The sequence below is a fragment of the Equus quagga genome, chromosome 14 (assembly GCF_021613505.1).
Source record: "Equus quagga isolate Etosha38 chromosome 14, UCLA_HA_Equagga_1.0, whole genome shotgun sequence".
NCBI classification, from domain to species: domain Eukaryota; kingdom Metazoa; phylum Chordata; class Mammalia; order Perissodactyla; family Equidae; genus Equus; species Equus quagga.
This window is the reverse complement of record NC_060280.1, coordinates 30,075,721-30,099,417: the sequence shown is the minus strand read 5'-3', so window position 1 is coordinate 30,099,417 and position 23,697 is coordinate 30,075,721. Positions and strand designations below refer to the sequence as shown.

Here is a 23,697-nt window from a genome sequence, read left to right as displayed (position 1 = left end):
TTTTATTGATAGGGCCAGGGTTTGTTGCTGTTTTTTATTTTATTTTATTTTTTTAAAGATTGGCACCTGAGCTAACAACTGTTGCCAATCTTCTTTTTTTATTTTCTGCTTTTTCTCCCCAAATCCCCCCAGCACATAGTTGTATATTGTAGTTGTGGGTCGTTCTAGTTGTGGCATGTGGGATGTCACCTCAGCATGACCTAATGAGCGGTGCCATGTCTGCGCCCAGGATCCGAACCAGCGAAACCCTGGTCCACCGAAGTGGAGTGCATGAACTTAACCACTTGCCCACGGGGTCAGCCCCTGTTGCTGTTTTTTAAAGGGGCTTCTGGAAAGGGTCTGCATGCCCATCTGGTTCTGTTCATTCTCTCACTGAGGATGTAACTGGATGCACATGACACCAGTTCAACTAGTTAAAAAGGGAAGCACTCAGGTCAGTTTCCTTGCAGGGAGCAATGGGGAAGGTACAGAATCTAAGACGTGCCCAAACCTAGCCTGTGATAGACACCAACTCTCACAGGCCTCTCCACACCATTTCCTGGCATTTCTACAGGGACGGGGCAAGGAAGAGCCAGCATTTATTGACGTTCTTTTATGGATGAACCATCCACAGGTGGGGAAGCTGAGACCCAGCGAGGGGATGTGACTTGTGTGGGGCCACACAGCCAAACAGATGAGTTTGGGCACCGTGTGCCTTGCTGGCTCAAGGCCTCTGCCATTTCCAACGTGCCGCTCTGCCGGCCAGAGGCCAGAACTAGGCAGATGGGAGCCACGTGTGGTAGCTCTCTGGGCAGGCAGCCTTCATGTTGGGACCGGGATTCCAGAGTCTTTTAACTTCTCTGACAAATGAACCTCATTTATTATAAAGAGGTCACTAGGGGCATCACTGAGATAGTACATACAGAGCATCCCACCCAGAGCCCAGCACACAGTAGGTTCTCAGAAAGTGGCTCAGGGTGCTGACTCTGCCCTGTTGTGGGCTCTTGAAGACAGATGCCCACTTCAGCCCAAGGCATCCTTTGGCCCTCTGGCCTGGCTCATGGCCCACTCCAGCTTGAGGACCTCCTGGGGCTCCTCCCTACCCTGGGGATACATTCCTGACTCCTTGACTGGACATTTGAGTTCCACTAGTCAGTAGGCAAGGCACAGTCAGGGAACCGTCTGCCTTATTCACTACCGGATCTCAATACAAGTTTGCTGCACAGAGGCCTCAACCTCCAGCCTCCTCTTCTTAAACTCACCCTTGCCTGCTGAACCATGCGAGTAACAGTTGTGGACGTGTGTCCTGTGCTTTCCGTCCTCTCTGCCTTTGCTTGCTCAGCAGCTTCCATCCTCCCTGCCCCGCCTCTTCCTGAACCCTAGCAGAGCATCGTCTCCTTGAGCGGCTGAGCCTTGGCCCATGCACGTGGCTGCTGGCGGTGCTATGCTGGCTGACCCCTGTCCTACCCATCACCATAAAGTAGTGCCAGACAGGCTGGGCCCCAGCAGGCCCTTTGTTCCCTGTGGGAAATGATATCTGAGAACTTCTCCCCAGGTCAAAGGGCAGCCTGATTTCTACAGGCGATCCAGCTGTCCTTGTCACTTGAGGGCCTCTGACCCACTCTATCACGCCTGACAAATCCTGTTGTCCTCTGGCTGTCTGAATCTGTGTGTGTGTTGGGGTCGGGGAGACTATCTTCCTACACAATTGTGAGCCCCCTGAGGCAGGCCTTGGGGGCCCTAAGGAGGTGTCAGCTAGGAGATGCTAAATTAATAACCAAACCCTCATTTGTGCAGCTCCGGGCACACTGCCTTGATTGGGAAGGCCAACTGCTGTAACAAACACCCCCGATCTCTGTGGCTCAACATGATAAAAGGACATTTTTTGCTCAAAGTCCAGTGTGGCTGTTCCTACTTGATAACTCTCTTGGGCAGTCCTGATCAAGGCTCTCTACCCCCATCTTGTGCTGCTCATGTCTTCACCCTAGGCCTCCAAGGTTCCTGGGAAAGAGGAGAATTCTCTTCCCTCTGACCCCTCAAGTCTCTGCCCATCCCACATCCTGGCACCCTCAAGTCTAATGGCCACCTGTACTCCATCCCAACCAGGCCAGAGTGTCACAGCCATCAATCCCACCTCCGACCTTTGCTTAAACTGTTGCCCCACCCATCTGGGGACCCTCTATGGCCAGCACAGCCTCTGTCCTCCAGGCGAGCCACCTGGTGCCTCAGTACACAGCACTGGTGTAGCCCGGTCTAATCGCTGAGGGCTGTGGCCGTGGCACTGAGCCGCCAAGCTGGCCCCCAACAATCTCACCTCCTGATGTCCACACCCTTGTATGGAGCGTGACCTAGACTTGGTGGCTCACATCTGATCAGTAGAGTGAGGCAGAATCCGTGACGTGGGACTCGGAGGCTCGATCAGACAGGGCAGTGTGGCCTCTCTCTCTCTACTCGCTTGCTCTGGAAGGAGCCGTGTCATTGGCAGCCCTATGGAGAGGCCACGTAGTGAGGGACGGAAGCCTCCTGCCAACAGCCACATGGCTGAGCTTGGGAGGGGATCCCCCCCCCCGCCACCCTCAAGTCTTCCAGGACTGCAGCCCTAGCCAACAGCTGGGCTGCAGCCTCGTGAGAAGCCTGAGCCAGAACCCCTCTGCAAAGACACTTGCAGACTCCTGACCCTCCGAAACGGCGAGACAATAAATGTTTGTCAAAAGCTACAGGTTTTGGGGGATTTGTTATATATACAGCAATAGAGAACTAGTTCAGTCACCTCCAGAGGCAAAGTCTGGGTCTTCTCCCCTCATCCCTGCCCCAGGCCTAGTGTGTGCTGGACCAGAGGAAGCATGTGAGAGTTCATTTATGCAACCAGGCCCCGTTTGCTGGGGCTGCAGAGGTGCACCAGGCCCTGCGCTGGTGCTGGGATGGGGCTTAGGGCGACAAGGATGGAGTCTTGGCCCTCGGGGGCTTCCTAGTCCACTGGGAGACAGAAGAGTCACTCACCCCTTAATGACCATGGCCCTTTCACCCCAAAAACTAGTCCGAAAGAGGGGTAACTAACTCTGATTCAGGGCAGTGGGGTGGGAGAGCGGGGTGTGAGGGTGGGTGAGGTGTGCTGAGGTTTGACAAAGGAGGTGACCTTTGGGGGTCAGTGACGTTGACTAGGTCGAGGAGGAAGAGCATTTTGGGGAAGGGGAACAGCGTGCCTCGGAACACAGCAGATGCAAGAGCAGCGTGTGGTCAGCAATCAGTGAAGGATGTACAGGGGATAGGATGCAGGGGAGAAGGTCTGGGAGGTGAGGCTGGGGAGGTCGAGGGGGCAGATGAGAAAGGGCCTCGAATGCCAGGCTGAGGAGGAGTTTAGAAATCATCCTGAGGCCTCGGAGACCGTTTTAGGGAGCTGGGTTTTGCTCGAGAGTGAGGATGCAGGTTCCGTGTGCGGGTTGCTGGAGGGAGGGCACTGGAGAAGGGGGCATCAGTGAGTGGCTTCGCAACTGCCAGGGTGCTGAGTGCTGTGACAGAGGGAGGGCAAGTCTGGGGAACCCAGTGGGAGCCCCTCTCTCAACTCAGGCGTCAGGGGAGGCTTCCTGTAATAGGGGAAACCAGGCTCGAAGAAGGAGTAAGAACAACCCAGACAAAGAGATGGGGTCGGGGAAATGCCATTCCAGGCAGAGGGAGCAGCATGGGCAAAAGCCCAGAGGTGAGAGAGCATGGCTGATACAAGGAACTGCAAGTGGGTCAGTATAACGTGAGGAGGAGGGATGAGGATGGAGAAAACTGGGCCAGATGGTGGAGAGTGGCGAAGGGCAGGCAAAGAAGCTTGGGCTTTGAGGTAGGCATCTTCTGTCTTCCGTTGACCCCCCCAGATCCACTCTCCACCCATCTCCCCCCTGCTCTTCCTGGGAGACCCACCTGTGTGGCCTGCACCCACAGGCCCTTGTGCCCTCTAGCTTCCAATTGGGTTCAGGCAATAAGGAGCCTTGGCAGGAGAGGGAGGGAGGAGAGTGAGGGGGGAATGCTCATTCCTGGCCCCCTCCCTGCAGCGTCACCCAGCCCTGCCTGTGCTCCTTGGCCAACCACGGCCCCTGCACATGACTCTCCCCTGGTTCAGGTGGCTGCTGCCTCCACTTGTCCTTCCAGGCCTCAGGGTGGTAGCTGTACTTTGCGGCTGCCACAGCCCTGGGTTCCTGCACCGTCCTGTGTGGCACACCCTGCACACGCCGCAGAAGATTGTTCTTTTCTTAAACCCTCCTCATATTATCCTAGTTTAATATGCCATCTACTCCCTGTGGGATCCAGGCTGATACAAGCTCCAGGAGCAATGGCGAGCCAGAGAAGGATTGTGAGTGGGGGACAGGGTTTGTGTTTTGGGCAGCTCACTGTGGCTGTGCACGGAGGATGGACTGGGGAGAGCGAGGTGGGGATGGCCGCGATGCAGAAGCTATGGGGTAAACTACGGCCTTTTTCACTGTCATGCAGGGAATTCCAGGCCGTGTGGGAGGGTGCGGCTTGGCTGCAGGCTTTCCTTTATAACGTTTTGTTGGCTTGTTTGCAAAGATGACCACGAGAATCCCTGCACGTGGCCCCAGCCTTTTGTATCATGATGCTGCCACTCCGCCCATGCAGAGGGGGAGTCCACTGCTCACCCCTGAGTCTGGCCGGGCCTCGTGACTTGCTTTGAACAACAGAATGCAGCGAAGTGACCCTGTGCAAGTTGTGCAGCCTAAGACTTAAGAGACCTTGCAGCCTTGCTCTCACAGTTCTCAAAATGCCCCCACGTGGTGGTTATTGGTGTGATCTGGTCCTAGAGGGAAAAGAGCCTGCCCCCGTGGAGGGCAAGGGGGATTCACAAGTACGGTCCTACCCAGCCATGCGGTCCCCTTGCTACTGATGCAGGTCCCAAACCCAGGAACCCAGAATTCTCGCCAGAGCCTCTGTCTCCATCTCGCCCACCCTGCAGACACACACACAGACGTACACTCCCCACATCTGGGCTTCCTTCTCTGGGCCGGTCTGCCCTCTGCCTTTACGAGTCCTTTCCCCTTCTTTCCCAACAGGACAGGGTCGGACGTGGTCAGCTTGAGGTGGACAGATCGGGAAGGAAGGGGCAACACAGTATCCCTGGCCCAATCTGATCCACCTTCTCAAAAGGTGAGACAGGGCCAGGCTGGGGTCAAAGGTGAGGCCTCGACCAGCCCTCTTGGCCGGGGGGTGGGGAGGAAGAGAAGGCTAAAGTAGAATCCTTTCATTTATTGAACTGACATTTATGGAGCCCCCTTTCTGTGCCAGGGTCAGGGGCTGAAGTTACAAATGACGAGTAAGAGGTGACCTCCTGAGCTCTCGGCCTGAGATGTCAGAGCCGAGACTCAGAGGTCATCTTTGTTGGGGAAACTGAGCTGCAGAGGGAGGGCCAAGAGGCCCCGCTCACGGTCCTACAGCCAGTGACAGAGTGCATTTCCGCTTCCCCACCTTCCAGGCCCCTCTGGCTGCCACTCCAGAGCCCAGAGGACCCAGAAACTCAAAGCTGCCTAGGGTGACTACAGGGCCTCCGTGGCCGCGCCCTCCTCTCCAGCTCAGGCAGGGAGGAGCTGGGTCTCCAGGGCGCACGATGAGGGCACTTGTAGGAGAAAGGGCTGGAGCTGCTGGCTGCTCCCATGCTGTCACTCAAGGTAGAGGAAGAAAAATCTGGTAATTGGTTGCTGCTCTTTTTTTCCTGCCCATTGAGTGCCATTACAACAGAGGACAGAGACCTCAGAAACCATTCTCTTGCAGCCCTCTCTCCCATTTCACAGATGAGCAGACCGAGGAGACAGGCCCTGTCAGAGGTTTCCCAGCAGGGCTGCAAGGCGCCGGCGCTGGAGTCTGGTCTCCTCGGCCACGTTGCCAGCCGTGACTTGGGGCCTGGCATGCGTTGGCTTTGCAGGAGTCTGGGAAGGACTGGAGATATGCTCAACAGACACCTCCAGGAAGCCTTCTCAGATCACGGCACTGCCCACGGGGCTCCCTAACGCCAGCCTGTTCTCTGGGGAGGCGCTCAGCAGAAATCCAAGTGTTGGTCGATGGGGACATTGTACTTGAGCTTGTGGGCTTCGAAGAGGTCGCACAGTTCCTTGATGTAGCGCTGGTGCAGCTGGTCCACCTCCTCCTGCGAGGGGTTCAGGGTCTTCTGCACTGCAATGGGCTTCCCCACTGCAAGACGCAAAGGTGGGCGGTGGCTGCGAGCAGGAACCACCAGGGTCGCAGGGGCCCTTGGAGCAGGTGCCCACCCTCGGGGTCAGTCCTGCAGGAAAGTGCTCTTACTGCCATCCCTTTTGACACGAGTTAAAGTGATGGATTCTAAGATGTTAGAGCAACTCCAAGATTCTGATAGAACAACAATGGCGCACCAGGCAACGTGCTAAGTGCCTTACGTGCATTGTCTCCTTCGGTCCTCATAATGATCCTACAGGGACAGAACCTGTTATCATTCCCATCTGACAGGTGAGGCAGTGAGGCTCAGAGACGTTAAGTAACTGTTCAAGGTCACATGGCCAGGAAGAATCCGTGCCAGGCTTTAGACCCTGGGGGTGTGCTCTTAATCTCTGGCCATATGGTTCTAGGAGCCTATGATGCCTAAAAGTGAATAAAAGTGTCTGTATTTCCATGATGAGGTGGGCCCACAACCCAGGCGGCTCTTCCCCCCTCCCTCCATGATAGCCTGCACTGCCCCCCTCATTCGAGGGAGGAGTCAGGGAGGCCCTGACTAACCTCTTTCCTCTGATTCTGCCTGGCTGTGAAGACAGCTCCCCTGCCTTCTCCTCTTGGGAACAGCTCTGGAGGCAGCAGCAGTATTAACATTCATAAAAACATTGCCACACAACACAGGGAAAGTCTGTGCTCAACTGACAAATAAGTGAGTGGATGGAGATGACTGGACCTCTCTCTATAGGCTTTGTCAGAGGAACTGAGTCAGAATCCAAGAAGAAAGCAAATGAGCGATCCAAATAACTGAAAAAGTTGGTGCTCAGTCCATGCAGTAAAGCTCAGGCCCATTATTTACAGGAAAATCCCTCAGGCTCTAATTCATAGCCTCTTGATCGCCACTTTACACACAAGTCTAACAGACTTGGAACGCCCTTCCCTCGGATCCACCTTCTTCAATAAGCCTTAGTAGAACCTCTGGGTCAGAATTAAACCCTCCTTCTGCCTTCATAATTATTAAACCCTCCATAATAAAAAGTCAACTAGATCCTGATTCAAATCCCAACTTTGTTACTCAAAGGCAGCAGCAGCTTTTGGAAGTTACTTAACTTCTCTGAGCCTCAGTTTGCCATCAGTGAAATAGGGCGTGTAGTCCCTGCCTTGAAGGTTGTTAGGATCAACTGAGCTGCTGCATGTAAGGGAGCCAGTGCTGTGCCTGGCACACAGCAGGGGCTCAGTAAGCAGTGACCATGGTTCTTTGTGCCTCTGTTACAGTTCTTATCCCAGACTGCCTTGTACTGGGGCTGTCTGCTTGTGTGCCTGTTTCCCAGTCTAGAATGTGAGCTCCATGAGGGCCCATCTCCATGTCCCCTGCAGCACACAGCCCAGGCCCCTTTCCCTGTAGCCTATGCCCTCCCAGCCTGGGTCTTGGCTCACCTACGGTGGTGATGGGCTGGCGGTAGGGAATAAAACCGAAGCTGTACTGGAAGATGCCACGGCCGTGGAAGAGTGGGAAGGAGAAACTCGTCGTCTTCTGCAGCTTGTCCTGGATCCAGCGCAACCAGGAGCTGGGTGAGTTCTCAACCTGGTCAAATAGGTCATTCTCCCCAAAGGAGAACATCGGCACCAGAGCAGCCCTGGAGGAAGGCAGGAGAGAGGGTGTGTGGGAGGCCCCTAGGAAGGCCCAAACTCGCCACCTAGCTTCCCTGCTAGCTTCTAGCAGGGACCCAGTGACCAGGAACTGGAGCAGAGGACAGAGCCCTAGGCCAGAAGTAGGAGGCCTGAGTGCTCTCCCAGACCTGTCACCGCCTTGCTCTCTGATCTCGGGCAGGTCCTGGCCGCCCTCAGGCCCACACCTCCCAGTTGCAGCATGACAGGTAGAGCAGAATGGTTCAGAATCCTCTCGGATATAAAACATCTGCAAACCTTGAAAAATCTCGCCTGCCCCAGCTGGCTTATATTCTGCAAAGATGCTTCAAGGTGGGATAACAGCTCTGCGATATGCCCCAAACTCTGTTCCCCTAGCTCCCGTAGGTCTCAGATCGAGTACTGGCTTTGAGCAATACATCCGTCCCCACCTAGTCCCTTTGATCTCCTAGTGTCCCTTCTGGAATCTTTCCTGGGTATTTGGGCATGAGACAATACATCTCTCATCAAAATACAGTCTTCATTGTGAATGGACTGAGAATCTCCCTACCAAAATAGAATCCACGTTAATCTCTGCTGTCCTCCCACCAAAATATAATCCTGCCAATCTGCAGCTGAACCGGGAGCACCCTTCCCAGATACCCGTGCAGCAGGGCGAGCTTGATGAAGCCCTTGCGGTTCCGCAGCAATAGGGTGTAGGCTCCAGGCCTGGCATTCAGTGCCTCCTGGGCGCCTCCTATAATGATAGCCACCGGGTTGCCACCGCCCTTCCGGTTCAGAATATGAGCAATGCTCTCCTTGTCCGATGTGACCAGCCCTGGGGAGAGAGGAAGGTGGTCAGGTATGCGGTGAGGGGCAGGGGTCGTGGGGATGCTTGTGGCCCAAGGAAGAGATCACCAGTGGTGCCCACAGAGGCCTGGGTCCCATACCCCACCCACTCCAGCTGGGACTTCTCTGGGTACTGGAACTGAGTCCTCTCCCTCTTCCTCGCCTCCTCACCGAGCTCACTGGCCCAGCACAGTGCTGTGGGAAGTGCTTCCTTGGGTCTAGCCTCCTTCTCTTGCTGCACATGCTCTTACAAGAAGTACACAACAGTCCTCCTCCCCAAAACCCCACTCCCGTGCCTCCAGCCCCATTTTCCTGGGCTACCCAGGGCTGGGAAGACTCACCCCCCATCATGAGGTACTCCCTGAAGAAGGGGACCCGGAACCAAAAGGGCAGCATAATCAGATGAGGGTGGATGCCGGGGAAGAGCGAAGAGAAGCCGGTGCTCTCCGTGCACAGGTTGACAAAGGCTCCAGGGGCCATGATCCCTTGGGGGTGGAAGCCAGCAAGGTAGTTCCGGGAGGGGTCCAGCTCAGCGGTCTTGACCAGCTGCAAGGACAGCAACCTGGTGAGCCAGGGTTGCACCTGCATGTCCACCCTGATTCTGCCACTCGCTTATGTGACCTGGGGCGGGTTGCTCCCTGTCTCTGAGTTCAGGCTCTTAGGAAGATTGAGATGTGGTGTGTGAATGCACCCCGCGACACCGAAGTGCCCGCTGGGCTTCAGACTTGCTGCTGGCTTCCGACAGACTGCTCCCCTCTCAGGCTCTTCACCCGTGAAATGGCCACACTGGCCCCGTCCCGCCGACCCCCCAGGACTGCCAGGAAGCTCCTGTCTGAGCGTGCCCTGGAATCCCCAAGGCTACAGCATGACAGGGTAAAATTTGAAGGCACCAAAGAGCCACACGGGGGCAGCACCGTGCTGGAAGAGCCGCATTTTAACAAAACTCCGTATGAGAAAAATTGACTCTTAGGACCTGGGAGTGAGAGCGAGGTCTATCAGGGGCCGCTTCCTGTGAGGTTGAAGAGCTGCAGACCAGGAGGCCGCCTCTAGTCCTGCTGACCCCTTGCACAACGCAGGGGTCTCACTGTGGCTCTCTATTGCCCCCCTGCCAGGCTTTCATGGCTCACTCTTGCCCCAGCCTGGGGCAGCTCGGCTGGCACAGAGACTTGCCCGGGTCTGGTCAGGCCTGCAGCCCAGAGGGTATAGTAGGGGCCACCAGACACTGCAGATTGAGTGGGAGAGGAGAACCGTTTGTCGTTAGTGGTTTCTAGGTGAAGTGGGGTGAGGATGGAGGGGGCAGGAACTGAGTTAACAAATGCTGTTCCCGGCTGGTTACTGGACAGGCTGCAATGTAGCCTAGTCTGTGAAGATCATTGCTGTGGGCAGTGACTCTGCGTGTGTGTGTGTGTGTCTAGGGGGGACCAATCCCTTCCCACCTTGCCAGGAACCACAGGGCACCCCCTTTACAGTGCTCTGCCCTCTGGGAGCCACAGCCATCAGAGTTTGAAGCCCCGGGTGACTCTGGACCAAGTCCCAAGCCCCTGCCAGGAGGCTCCCTCACAGGACTGCCCTATAATTCGCACCCAGAGCCTGGGGCAGCCCTTTCATCGTGGTTCAGCTTTGCCAGGGTGTAAGTTCATCCTGTCATCGAGCTGCAGCTTTCAGTGGGTGACTCCTCAAGGACTCCTGTTGCTGTTTTGGGGGCCACAGAGGCCTGGCTGCCTGCCTCCAAGCCGCCTCGAGGGACCTGGGGGACAGCAGTGGGTCTCTGAGCCTGTCTGTGCTGTCCAGGCTGAACCACCCCAGAGTATCCTGTCCTTGACTTCGACTTGGTCTCTGCGAACCCCCACCCCCAGCATGCCCTCCTGGTTACCCACTGACCCTTTGCAGAGAGGCTGCGGGGACCGCAGGTGGAAGGACCATTCCCACCCAATGACAAACCTCTTCCACTCAGGCAGAGGGGGACTGGCTGATGTGAGAAAAACACACAGAGCAGAGAAACCTCAGATCATTCTCACTGGGAAAGGGGCTTCCTAGGGAACCCATCCAGTGGTGTTTCTTTAAAAACATACCTGGCTCCCAGCTCTGAAGCCCTCGCTTATGAATCCTCTTTCTCAGCCAGTGGGAAGGCAATTTGGTACAACTTCTGTAAAGGTGATTTGCAATATCTATCACAACCAAAAAAAGTAACTGACCTTTTCACCCAGCAACTCACTGCTGAGTTGTGAGCCACAGAATTTCTCTCACTTGTGCAACATGACATCTGAACAAGATTATTAACGGAAGCATCATTGTTTGGTAACAGCAAAAACTTGGCATCCACTCAAACGTCCATGTACAGGGTCTGTTTAGACAAATTATGAAACATTCAGACGCTGGATGACTGTGCAGCCGTAGAGAAGCATGACGCAGCTTTCCTGTCCTGATGGGGGAGGGTGGCCACGGTCGCTTGTCAGGTGAAAAAGCGACAGGCAAGACGATGCATGTAGAATGTCACCAGCTGTGCTGCGAGGGGAGCATACGTCTACTTGCGCATGGATTCACCAGACGCTGGCAGCAGAGGTGCCTCTGGGGAAGGAACTGGGGAGATGGCAGGTGGAATGGGACGGGGCCTTTTCACTACATACCCTTTTGAATTTTGAACAAGAATGTATTACCTATTATAAATGAACGAAGAATGAATGAAATGAATAAAATAACAAATGAACGAAGGGATGATTATCCCCTTAATAAAGAAGGCTTTGTGTATAGAGTAACATCCTGGTGAGGGTGAGGGCCTGTGTCAAGCCAAGTGTGCCAGTATTGGCACATGCATCAGCATGTGCATGTCCAAGTGGGCACACCGATGGGGCCATTGCTGTCCCACTGAGGCCCGGTCTGGACTTCCTCACATGTAGTCCCCACTGCTGTCTTTCTGTGCTGATCTCCTCCATCTGTGCCCTGTGCCTGTGCTATGACACCATTACTGCAAGGGCCATGAGATAGAGACCACCTGGCTGGTGCATCTCTTGTCCCCTTGCAGGCCTGGAGCAGAGGAGATGCTCTGGAAAGACTGTGGAATGAAGGAAGAAAAGCATTACCCATGGATGGATGAGGCTGATGAGCCTGCCTTGGAAGGAAGGCCCCCTGCCCCTCATCCTGTCCTGACATATCACCTGGGTTCTACTAGCAGGGAAAAGGACCCTGAGCTGGGAGTCAGGAGACCTAACTTCTGCCAGTGGCTCAACACATGACCTTTGCCAGGCCGCTGCCCTCTCCGTGCCTCAGTTTCCCCTCTGTCCCACAGGACAGTGATAATTCCTCCTTAGCAGGGTTGCTGCTGGGTTCAGTGAGGGAAGCCGAGGGGCAGTTTGTAAAGTGCTGTGCTCTCTATCTTGCTCCCTCAGTTCTCTCGGGGAGGGGAGTGTGACAGGGCAAAGATGGATGCTGTGTGGGGAAAGAACCTCCCTAGGGACACGTCCTGGCTGGCTGGGCTGGGTGCCTGTCTGCGCGGCTGGGAAAGGGGACAGCCAGGCTAGGCTAAGCTCTGGGGGTTCTATTTTTTTATTGATATAATTCATACACCATCAAATTCACCCTTTTAAAGTGTGCAATCACCACCACTGTCTAATTCCGGAGCATTTTCAACACCCCAAAAAGAAACCCATACCCATTAGCAGTCTCTCCTCTTTCCCTCGGCCCCTGGCAACCACTGATCTATTTTCTGTCTCCATGGACTCGCCTATTCTGGATGTGGGATACGAATGGAATCACACAACATGTGGCCTTTTGTGTCTCTTCTTTAACTTAGCAGAATGTTTTCGAGGTCCAGCTATGTTGAAGCGTGAACTGGCATTTCATTCCATTGATACAAGGGAATACTATTCCATTGTGTGGACAGACCACATTTTGTCTGTCCATTTGATACTGGCTCCACACAAGGTTGACATAAGGGAAGCCATATTGTAGGAAAAAAACCATATTGTAACTTTAAATAACCTCTGACTAACTAGCCCAGACATGCTCTGTAGATTTTGTGGCCCCTCCCAGCTGCTTTAAGATGATAACTTTGTTCTTTTGAGTTCCTTAGGAATGTGATGACCCCCGGCAGAGAGCTATGCTGACAGCCATCATCAACGACAACTGAATGATCAGGGTATAGGGCCTCGCTCTAGTCTCTGATGCACATCCAGTAAAACAAAGAACTATCAGGAACTGGGGCCAGATGTCTGCCCCACCCAGAGACCAGCCATCTCGCCCCCCTGGAGACTGGCCCTGTATATAACTGCCCTGTAGTGTTTGTTCTGGGAGATGGTTCTTTCGGACATGAGTCAGCCATCTTCCCTCCAGCTGGCAAGCTGTAATAAAGAAACCCTTTCTCGGGGCTGGCCTGGTGGCACAGCGGTTAAGTACGCACCTTCCAATTGGCGGCCTAGGGTTCGCCGGTTTGGATCCCGGGTGCGGACATGGCACCACTTGGCAAGCCATGTATGGTAGGCATCCCACATATAACGTTGAGGAAGATGGGCACGGATGTTAGCTCTGGGCCAGTCTTCCTCAGCAAAAAGAGGATTGGCAGATGTTAGCTCAGGGCTGATCTTCCTCAAAAAAAAAAAAAAATTTGAAAAAATAATAATAAAGTTGAAAAAAAAACCCACAAAAAACCCTTTCTCTCCTACCACCGTGCCTCCTGACTATTGGCATGTATTGCAGTGAGCAGAGGACCCCCCTTGGGCGGTAACACATTTATCTATTTCGATGTCCAATGTCGGTGGACATTGGAGATATTTCCACCCTTTGGCCATTGCAAATAATGTGGCCATGAATAACTTGTGCACAAGTCCTTGTGAGAACATGTTTTCAGTCCTCCTGGGGACATTGCTACTTTGAATCCCAAGACCCTTGCCAGAAGACCACAGCCCTGCAGCAGGCCCTCCAGAAGAGGGCATCTGGACCTTGGGTGGGAGGGAGGACAATGAGGGGCTGTGTCTCTACCGTGTCGGCGCAGTCTCATCTCTCGACAAATGTCCTTGTGCCGTCTCACACCCTTGGGGCAACCCAAATGCCTCAAGAGCCCACTGTCCTCAGGGCTCCTTTATGGTTTGCAAAGCACCCACACCACTAGCCTCTTTAACCGTCGCCTGTGGGAGCCCCCATTTGGCAGTTGAGCAAACTGAGGTGCGGAGGGGTAAGTGACCTGCCCCAGGCCACACAGAGGACCCGAATCTGAGTTCCACCGTCTCCTGCAGACCACCAGAAAGGGTCAGGAAGCCTTTGTTCCAGACCAGGGGAGATATCCTGAGACTCAGGACTGTCTCTGGGCCCTTTTCCTTTTTCGTCCAACTTGGAAGGTCTGGGGCTCCCAAACTTCCCCTCCCAGGAGAAGGTGATTCTGGCATCAGCCCCCTGCCTCTCCCTGCCCCGGGGCCCAGGCCTGGAGAACCAGCTCATGGCCTATTTATGTACCTCACACATACATGCTCAGCAGGTTAAAAATGTGGGGCAGGGGCCGGCCCCGTGGCCAAGTGGTTAAGTTCACGTGCTCTGCTTCGGCAGCCCAGGGTTTCGCTCGTTCGGATCCCGGGCACGGACATGGCACTGCTTGTCAGGCCATGCTGAGGCAGCATCCCACATGCCACAACTAGAAGGACCCACAACTAAAAATACACAACTATGTACTGGGGGGCTTTGGGGAGAAAAAGGAAAAATAAAATCTAAAAAAAAAAAAATGCGGGGCAAGCAGAATCTGATTCAGCTGGTCTGGTTCTGGCTATGGGCATCTGATTTGTGACAAATTTCCCAGGGGATTCCGATATACCTCAACAGCGCCCTAAAGCATAGGAATCCCCTTCCAGGTTCAGGCAGTTGGCCGAGTGCGTGTGCGTGTGCGTGGACTGGAGTCCTTCAGTCTCCTGCCATCACTGCCGATGGAAGGACAGGCTCCACGGCGGATCAGCTCCGAGCGCCGCCCCTTGCCCTCCACAGGCAGGCACGCATTAGCAGATGCTCATCCACATCTGCGGATATATTCCCTCCATTCTAAGATGCACCTTTTTTTCTTTTTACATCTTAACACTTTGTTAACAAGATGCATTTGACAGTTCTAATTGAAAGAATTTTCTTCTTAGTGGTCCATAAAATACTGGTATGTTTTAGCATCGGGCCATCTTAGCGTCGAGGAAGTCCAGTGCGTCGGGCACTGAGTGCCGGAACGAGGCCCAAGGGGATGAACACTCCTGGCCCCTACTGGGTGCCGGGCCCCTGACGTACCCTGACTCACTCCATCCTCTGTTAGCCTTCGAGGGGAGAACTGCTGTCACTGCCCCCATTTTACAGGTGAGGAAACTGCGACACAAGGTTAATTAACCTGCTCTAGGTCACACAGCCATTAAGTGGCAGAGGCAGGATTTTAACACACACAGCCTGGCTTCGTGTGTGACCAGCGGGCTCTGCCACCTTGTAGGAGTCCCAGAGTGAAAGGTGGTGGGTGTTAACGGGGTGAAGGGGTGCACTTCAGGTAAAGGAATCAGCACAAGTGACAGGGCTCATGCCTGGAGACCTCGGATGCAAAGTGGGGAGGAGAGGGGCACGGGGAGGAGAGGTGTGCGGTGTGGGCCGAGGTCCAGAGCACGGGGATCTGAGGGCTGCAGCAAAAATGAGATTTCAGCTACAGTGTGATGGCAGTCGCTGCTGTGTTTTAACATTTTGCGGGGATTATTCTGGCCAGTGTGTGGAGGATGGAGCATAGCGGGTGTTGGCGGAAGCGGAGCCCAGGTAAAGAGATGGCTGTGGTCAGGACTTAGGGAGGAGGGGCGGAGAGAGGGTGAGACCTGGGAGGAGCTTGGGACAGACCCCAGGCTCTAGAGCAGTGGCTCTCAACTAGGGCTGGTTGCCCCCCTCACCCCCTGCAGGAGACATTGGTAATGTCTGCAGCCATTTTGGTTGTCACCACTGGTAGAAGGCAATGCTACTGGCATCTAGTGGATAGAGGCCAGGGATGAAGGCAGACCCACCCCCCTCAACAAAGAATCTCTCAGCCCGAAATGTCAGTGGCACTGAGATGGAGAAGCCTCTTGGAGAGCTACCTGGCTGGGAGAGCGAGTGCGGGAAGGGCTGTGGGAGTGAACAGGAAGGGATGCCCCCAGTCCCGCAGGACAGCCCTAGGGCTGAGGGGACAGCTGTGCCCAAGGCAGAGGTAGGACCCCTGGGAGGGCCAGAGGAGACAGGCCCCGGCGCCATGTGAAGGAAGACCTTCTCCCAGGCAGCGCCCTGCCATAGTTGAAGGAGCCATCGCCGGAGGAAGTGAGCGCCTCGTCCACGGCCAGCCTGGGAGTCCCCACCTCCCGCCCACCCCAGGCTCCCTGCAGGGCCCACGCTGTGAAGGTGCGTGGAAGAGTTGGAGGGTCTCCTCGGAGGCTGTGGGGAAGGGAATCTGCAGGCCACAGCCCCACCCCGGCAGCCTCCCTGCCTGGGCCAGGCAACGTCAAAGTGCGTGTCATCTTGCCCTCTGCAGGTGCTGATGCAACAGGCCTACTGTGGGCAACAATCCTGAAACACTGTGTGCTGGGACTCTCTGCAAATCAAGTCTAGGGTCAATAGTACCGAGGGTGAGAAACCCTCCTCGAGAGCCACCTGGCTGGAGGAGGAGCAGGAAGGGCCGTGGGTAGGACAGGCCCAGAGCTACCTCAGCATCACTTTTCTGCCAGACCTGCAACTGGCAGCGTCTCCAGATGCAGAGACCAGATGCTGACCTTTGGAGGCTGTGGCTGCCCAGAAGACAGCCCCCTGGAGAACGTGCATTGGAAGAGCCCTAGTTCTGTGGAATGGCCTGAGTGGCCTCTGTTACCTTATCCCTGAAAACCCCTCCAGCCTCATCCCAGGGGTCCCCTCTGCTGTAGTCACACTGAACACCAGGCCTGTTGCTCCAAAACCACGCCCAGTGGGCTCTGGGCCTGCGCCCGTGCTGTCCCTTCCCAGGGCACCTTCCTTTCCTTGGGGAACTCGGGATTCAGCTCGCAGTGGGGGGTGAGACCACGGAGCCAGAATCCACAAAGCTGTAGCGGAGGCCAGAACCCATCTAAGGTTTCCTTTGGCTTGGTGGCTGACGTCACACACACTCCCAGGCTAAGGCCACACTTTGCCCTGGGAACTCAGACCTTCCTGGCACAGAAGAGCCCTGGCCTGGGAAGAGGAGAGGGAGGGAAGGGAATTCAGAATCGCAAAGCTCAGAGGTCTGGGGCGGGATAAGGGACTCTGCCCATGACGTGCCCACGGCTATCTTGGGGCCCAGCAAGCCCTGCTTGTGTTTGCTGACAAGATCCTGGGAGGGTGCCCTGCAGAAGAGGCTGATATGGGGGGTGGGGCAGACTGCCCCCACCTGGGCCCCTTGGGCTGGCTCAGCACTGCCTGCTCGCTCGGCCCTTCCACATCTACCACCCCTCACGAGCATGGATGTCTCTATTGGCCAACTTCCTGCCCTCTGCCCAGCCGCCGCCCTTCTCCGTCCCGTCCCGTCCCGTCCCGCCCTTGCCCTTTGCCCAGGAGGCCTTGCTCACTGGGGCGCAAGGGGCTCCTGCGCCCCAGCTGTTGCTCAGCCTTTGCTAGTCCAGGCTGGGCCCTGGGATTCTCAGAAGGGAGCAAGGCGGGCAGGATTCCCAGAAGGGAGCAAGGCGGGAGTCCTGACGGCCTCTGAATGCTCATGACTTGGACGAACTATTTAACCTCTATGAACCTGTTTCCTCCGCTCCCTCCCTCTTTACCAGCTGGGGACCTAATTCCTGGAGGGACAGGAAGACGGGGAGCTGCTGGAAGGGGTGGGAGAAGCCATGCGGGTGTGAAGGTCAGAGCAGCAGGGCTCCGGCTGTCAGAGTCCTCCCCAGACCTGCAGTGACACCCCAGTCCCCGCAGAGTCCCCAGTGATCGGTAAAATCATACCAGCTACTAGTTTACTGAGGACCTGCAAAATGCTTTACCTGCTGTCTCATTGTATCCACATGAGCGAATGATGCATGTGACATCATCTTCACTTTACATATGAGGAAACTGAAGCTCAGAGAGACTGCATAACTCACCCAAGGTCACACAGATGGTATGTGGGCGAACTGTGGGCCACACTCTATACCTTTCTTGTCTCTTGTTTGCAGAAGAGGACCCACTGCCCCGCCTGGCACCTGTCTTCCCCATCCTATTCCATCTGGCCAGTAAACCATCCCTGCCCAGCCGCTTGCATCCGAAGGTTTAGTCTGTCAGAGATTCAGTAAAGCAGCTGATGGGTCCGTTCCCTCCAGTCCAGGGGTCGGCTGCTCTTGGGGTCCAGGGTTAAGTGTTCACAATGGCCATCGGGTGCCCTGAGTCTGAGTCAGAGATTCAAAGACACTCAGAATAGGAAGGATCAGTCTGCCTACTGGATACATGGGAAAACTGAGGTTCAGAATGAGGCAAGGCTTTGCCCACGGACACATAACATACCAGAGTCACAGGCAGGACAGAACCTGAGAACCAGCTCAGGCTGTCTCCTCTGACCCTTTACCCATGGTTAACATGCAAACTTTAAAGCCAGTGAAGGAACTTACTGTGTGACCTTGGTCACATCTTTGTCCCTCTCTGGGTGTCAGTCTCCTCATCTGATGGAGTGTGGGGCTAGATGGTCTCTTAGGACCTTGAGTTTATTACCTTCACCCCCAAACTTGGGCTGCTGAGGGGTTTACACCGCTAAGATACATATGTGTGCCAGACTATATGCCCCACATAGTCCTTCAAATCCTGTACATTCCTCATTCCTCATATTGGCCCCACATCCCCACAGATGGCCATGCTTCCCCACAGAGATGTGGACCCCTCTGGCCCTGGCCACACCACAGCCAGCCCCAGTACTCACCGAGATGGGGAAATGGTCCCTCATGTGTTTCCACATGACCCAGCTCTGTAAGGCCTTGCTGCACCTGCCCCCCTGCTGTGGCTTATCTCGGTCCAGGTACCACCAGATTGAGTACAGGATACTGAAGAACCAGAATCTCGTGAACAGGAGGCCTATGAAGACCACAAGGCTGATCTGGCCTGGGGAGAAGCAGGAGCCGTCAGTGGTCGGAGGCACAAGAGGAAGGAGGTGAGGCTGCCTGGACTGAGCTCTCTCCCTGTGCCCAGCACTGCACTGTCCTGTCCAGCCCTTGGCCCCAGAAAGAAGAGACCAGCTTTCCACGCCCCCAAGGAGGGAGTGCAGCCGGCCCAACGTCACACTGGGAGCACAGATTTGAACCTAGGTAGGCCTAACTCCAAAACATTTTTCCCCACTGCATCAGGCTGTCTTAGTCACTCCAGTCTCCCGCTCCCCCTCCTTCTCTCCAGTAAAGTAGTCTGCATTCACCAGGCACTCAATAAGTGCCTGGTGGGCAACTGATCAGATTAACTGCTTCTAGTTTCCATCTTTTGCGACCTCAGAGAAAAGGTGCCCAGCCCTCTTTCTGTCCACCCTCTGTCCCATCTTTCCAGAGAGAAATCCGGCTACATTCCTCCTCTAATTAAAGCCCTTCCATGGCTTTCCCATAACTTCAAGGCACAGCCCAACAGCTCCGCCAGGCTTTCAAGCTCCCCGTAAACTGGCCCTACCCTCTCCTGCTCCAGCCTCACCCCGCCTGCATACACACCCCGTGCTCTGGCCACACTAAACTGCTCAGTGGTCCTACAACTCACTGAGCCCCTTCAGTGTCATAGCTTTTGCTCATTTTGTTTCCTCTGCCTGCAATGCCCTTTCCTGGGGAGGGAGGGAGGGAGAAAGAGATGAATCTCTGATCGGCCTACGCGTCAGGGGTGCAGCAGGGCCCTGACCAGGCCCAGTGAGGAATTTCCCTCTGACCTATGATCCTGAATCCCTTACTGCAGGCTAATCCCAGCTTCATCTCAGGGTGAGATGGTCTGTGGGTCGTCCCTAAGCTGATGGTGATAGAGTATCATTCCCATAGAATATTGCTCCCTCCCCATCCCATTCCCTCTACTCAACACCATGCACTCATACTCTTAAAGGTCAGCTTCCAGATTTGTATTTCATTTGAAAGTAGAGAGGACTGGGCCTATCATTCCTGGAAGGCTTCCTGGAGGAGGAGACTTTTGACCCCGTCTGAACAGTAGAAAAAATTCATAAGCTAGATGACGTAAGCTGGGGCTCACAGATGTTGCCTTTACACAGAGCACCTATGATGTGCCAGGTGCTGGTGGTACAGCCGTGAACAAACTCCTGCCCTCATAGAGCTGACTTTCCAGTGTCATGTTTGGGGCACTTCGTTTTTTAAATTTTTTTGTGGTAAAATATACATAACATAAAATTGATCATCTTAACCATTTATAACTGTACAGTTCAGCAGCATTAAGTTCATTCACACTGTTGTATAAGCATCACTACCATCTATCTCCAAAACTCTTCATCTTCCCAAACTGAACTTCCATACTCATTAAACAATAATACCCCATACCCCGCCCAACCACCCTTCTATCTTCTCTCCCTATGAATTTGACTATTTGAGGAACCTCAAAAAAGAGAAGCCATCAAGTATTTGTCTTTCTGTGACTGGCTTATTTCACTTAGCATAATGTCCTCAGGTTCATCCATGCTGTGGCAAGTGTCAGAATTTCCTTCCTTTTCATGGCTGAATAATATTCCATCGTATGTATACACCATATTGTCTTATCTGTTCATCCGTCAACGGACCCATGGACACTTGGGTTGCTTCTACCTTTGCACTTTATTTTAAAATACTATTAAATTACTTACTAATAATGAAAAATGGGCAGGCTTCACATATAAACCCTGACATCTGATGTCTCTTGAGACACTGGAAGAACGGGTAGCCCTGAGTCACTATTCTCCCCGGCAGCTCCTCCCTCCAGGCATTTGCCCCTCATTCCCAGACTCTGCCCCGCCCCAGGTCAGTCGGTCAGTGGTCAGTGGCTGCTGTAACCAAGGCTCAGTTCTCGCATCGGCCTTGCGGTTCCTGGAGCAGGCAAGAGAGGACCACTAACTGCTTGTGGCTTGGTCAACTTTGTGTTTGTCTTAAATGTTCTTTAATAAAAATTTTGAAAGAGAAAGTTGTAGAAGAGCGGGAATAAAATGCCACTATTGATATGAAAAAGAACATTTGCACATACATGGTTGCGAGTGCGCAGAGGATGGAAGGAGCCCCGCCCATCTGGGGGAAGGAGACACGATGCCAGAGGCAAGGATGGCGGGGAGATTGACTTCAGTCTCATTTATTTATTTTTTATATTAAAAAATTTTAATGTGAAAAACATAATAAAGAACCCCAGCGAGGGCTCTCTCTCCCCTCGCGCAAAATCAGAAGTCTGTGTGGGCGGCTCCTACGTGAAGAAAACCAGCTCTATAGAGAATAAAACAAATTGTTAACAGTCGCCACCTGGAGGGCAGGATGGGGAGAAGTCTTTTACTTCTAGGATACACATTTTGTTCAAATGTTTTGCAATAGCATGCATTAGTTTTGCAGTCAGGAAAAAAAACAGGTTAGGAAAAAAACACAGGGCAATTGCACTTGACCAGAAAGACGGCTCCCCAACCACACCATCCCCCTCCCGCTGGGCTCCCTCTTCAACTCCTGTTAGCCTGCAAAACCCAGACTGTAGGGCACTTAGGAAGTGAGGCGCTTTCACTTAATCCACACAACTCTGAGAAGGAAAAATTTTAAACCCCACTTTATAGAGGTCCAGAGAGGATGTGGAAATTCGCTAAGGTCACACAGCATACTAGTAGGATGGGACCTGTGCTCTGCTGGGGCTGAATCCTTTAGCTGCAAAATTTTGGGGAGTTCTAAGGGAGCACCTGTGTGTATGGTGTGTGTGTGTGTGTGTGTGTGTGTGTGAAATGGCTGTTGACCAACCTGTACGTCCATATTTTATGTATGTCCATATCTTAGCACCAGGATAGTGGCATCTGTGTGCAGCCTGAACACCAGCCTGGGGGGTAGCAGTTCCTATCCAGTCTGATGCTGGCAGATGAGATGAAGAATCCCACATACTCCCTCCCAGTCACTCTCTCTTCCCAATCCTCGGTCCCGGGCCCTCCTCAAAAATAGTCCCTCCGGGGGCCATCCGAGTGGTGCAGCGCTTAAGTTTGTGTGTTCCACTTTGGCGGCCTGGGGTTCCCCTTTGGACATGGCATCGCTTGGCACACCATGCTGTGGTAGGCGTCCCACATATAAAGTGGAGGAAGATGGGCATGGATGTTAGCCCAGGGCCAGTCTTCCTCAGCAAAAAGAGGATTGGTGGTGGATATTAGCTCAGGGCTAATTTTCCTCAAAAAAAAAAAATTTAAATAAATAATGTTCCTTTCAGCAGAGCCAGAGTTTGGGCAGGTGTGGTTTCCCTGGCCATGATGGATGTATTCACCTGGCGGGTGGCGTGCGCAAGGGGAACTAACCCTCAAGCGTGATCCCAGGCCAGGGGGAGCAAGCACATTTCCTCATTTCACCCCACAGCAGCCCTATAAGGTCAGCATGGTTATTCCCTTTCTGCAGATGATGAAGTAGAGGCCTGGAGATGTCGGGCGTGGGCCCACGAAGCTCACATAGCTGGTCAGTCTGACCCAGTTTTGCCTGGTACCCTGCTGGCTCGCCAATCCACTTTGAGCCCATACCTTCTCTCCCCTCCCAGTTCTTTCCCTGTTCTCCTATCTTTCCCCACCCCCCAGTCTCAGTTTCCCCCTCTTTGAAAGGGAAGAAGGAAATCCATCCCCTCTGAGCAGCCTCAGAAGCCTGGACCTTTCCCACAGTCGCCTAGCTCGTTCCCCACACCACCGGGCAGCCTAAGGCAGGCTCTCCGTCCTAGTGCTCAGGGGGGACCCACAGCCCAGGAAAGCTAAGTAATCTGCCCAAAGCCACAGATGATAGCTCCTACCCCACCCTCGCCCCACACCCTGTGAAGGCCTCTGGGCAGGTCCAAGAGGTCTCTCTGGGCAGGGTCTCTGAGTGTAGCAAAGCCCCCTTTGGGATGAATGTCTTCCATCATCAATGCACTGTGTCCCTAGCCCAGGCCTCCTTACCCAAGACCAAGAAGGAGATCCACTGCAGGACTGCGAGGGTCTGCCTCCTGCGCTCCCAGGGCACGGACAAGGGTGCCAACTCCACCATGCTGCTTCCTCTCCTGGCTCCAGCCCCGGGGACTTCTCTGAGCAGTGGGGTGCTCCGAGGCACACATTGGTGTTTATTGCTGAAGGTTGCGTAAGCATTTGTGGGGTGGGAGGAGGGTGCCCCCCCCAGCCTAGCCCAGCCCCAGGACTTCCCTGCCCCACCCCTGGCAGGGACCTGTTTTCTGGGAAAAACATGTGAATCCGCCTGCCCTGGGCCCAGCTAAAGGAGGGAGGAGGGAAAGGAAGTGCAGAGCCCTGACCCGGGGGCAGCTGCTGCCTCAGGCAATCCCTTATGTGCCGGATCACCTTTCTCTGATGAAGCCCCAAGTATAGTTCAATCCTGTCCTCTTCCCACCCAGTGACTTAGCTCCAATGATTGTCCCCTCTCTCTCCTGCTACGTACACTGCTTCCCCTCCACAAACATGCAGTCATAGCTCCCGTCTAAAAATCCCCTGTCCGCATCATTTCCTCTACTCCTGCCCCATTTCGCAGCTCACCTGCACAGCAAAACTCCTGGAAGAGCCATCTGCACTCCATGCGTTCACCTCCCATGCTGCCCTCCCCGACTCCGTACTTCAGATGCCACCATTCCGTGGAACTGCCCTTGACAAGTTCACCCATGGCCTCCACGGCGCTCAACCCATCGGTCAGTTCTCAGATCTCATCCTGACCTATCACTAGCCTCAGACTCGGGTGATCACTTCCTTCTGTCAGCGAAAATAATCCATAACCAATCTATAAATGAAAATTTGGGTGAGTTTATTCTGAGCTTAAATTTTAGGATTATAACCCTGGAGACTCTTTCCACAAAGGAACAGAGCACTCCAAAGAAGTGGGGGTATAAGGGTGGTTATATACCCTCAAAGAGGGTGTTTCACATATGATTGAAATGTCCCTCCCACAATAGTCACAAGATTGCCCTGTCGGCACAGCGCTTGATGGACACAGCAGCTAGTGG

General features: G+C 54.1%; 1 protein-coding gene across 4 annotated transcripts in view; it reads right to left on the bottom strand.

Moving 5' to 3' along the window:
- Positions 1–5,211: 5,211 nt before the first annotated feature.
- The window catches only part of MOGAT2 (monoacylglycerol O-acyltransferase 2), a 26,754-nt gene continuing 8,268 nt past the window's right edge, over positions 5,212–23,697 (bottom strand). For 2 of the 4 annotated variants that reach the window (XM_046685985.1, XM_046685986.1), the window contains 7 exons: positions 23,237–23,446; positions 22,652–22,818; positions 18,488–18,666; positions 8,973–9,177; positions 8,446–8,620; positions 7,594–7,793; positions 5,212–6,165 (listed from right to left, as the gene is read on the bottom strand). In XM_046685985.1, coding sequence (XP_046541941.1) covers positions 6,011–6,165; positions 7,594–7,793; positions 8,446–8,620; positions 8,973–9,177; positions 18,488–18,666; positions 22,652–22,818; positions 23,237–23,265 — 1,110 coding nt within the window. In that variant the 5' untranslated portion in view covers positions 23,266–23,446 and the 3' untranslated portion in view covers positions 5,212–6,010. Of the gene's footprint in view, positions 6,166–7,593; positions 7,794–8,445; positions 8,621–8,972; positions 9,178–13,169; positions 13,209–18,487; positions 18,667–22,651; positions 22,819–22,860; positions 23,447–23,697 lie in introns of those variants that run through there. The other 2 variants (XR_006891962.1, XR_006891963.1) reach the window with 2 other exon arrangements.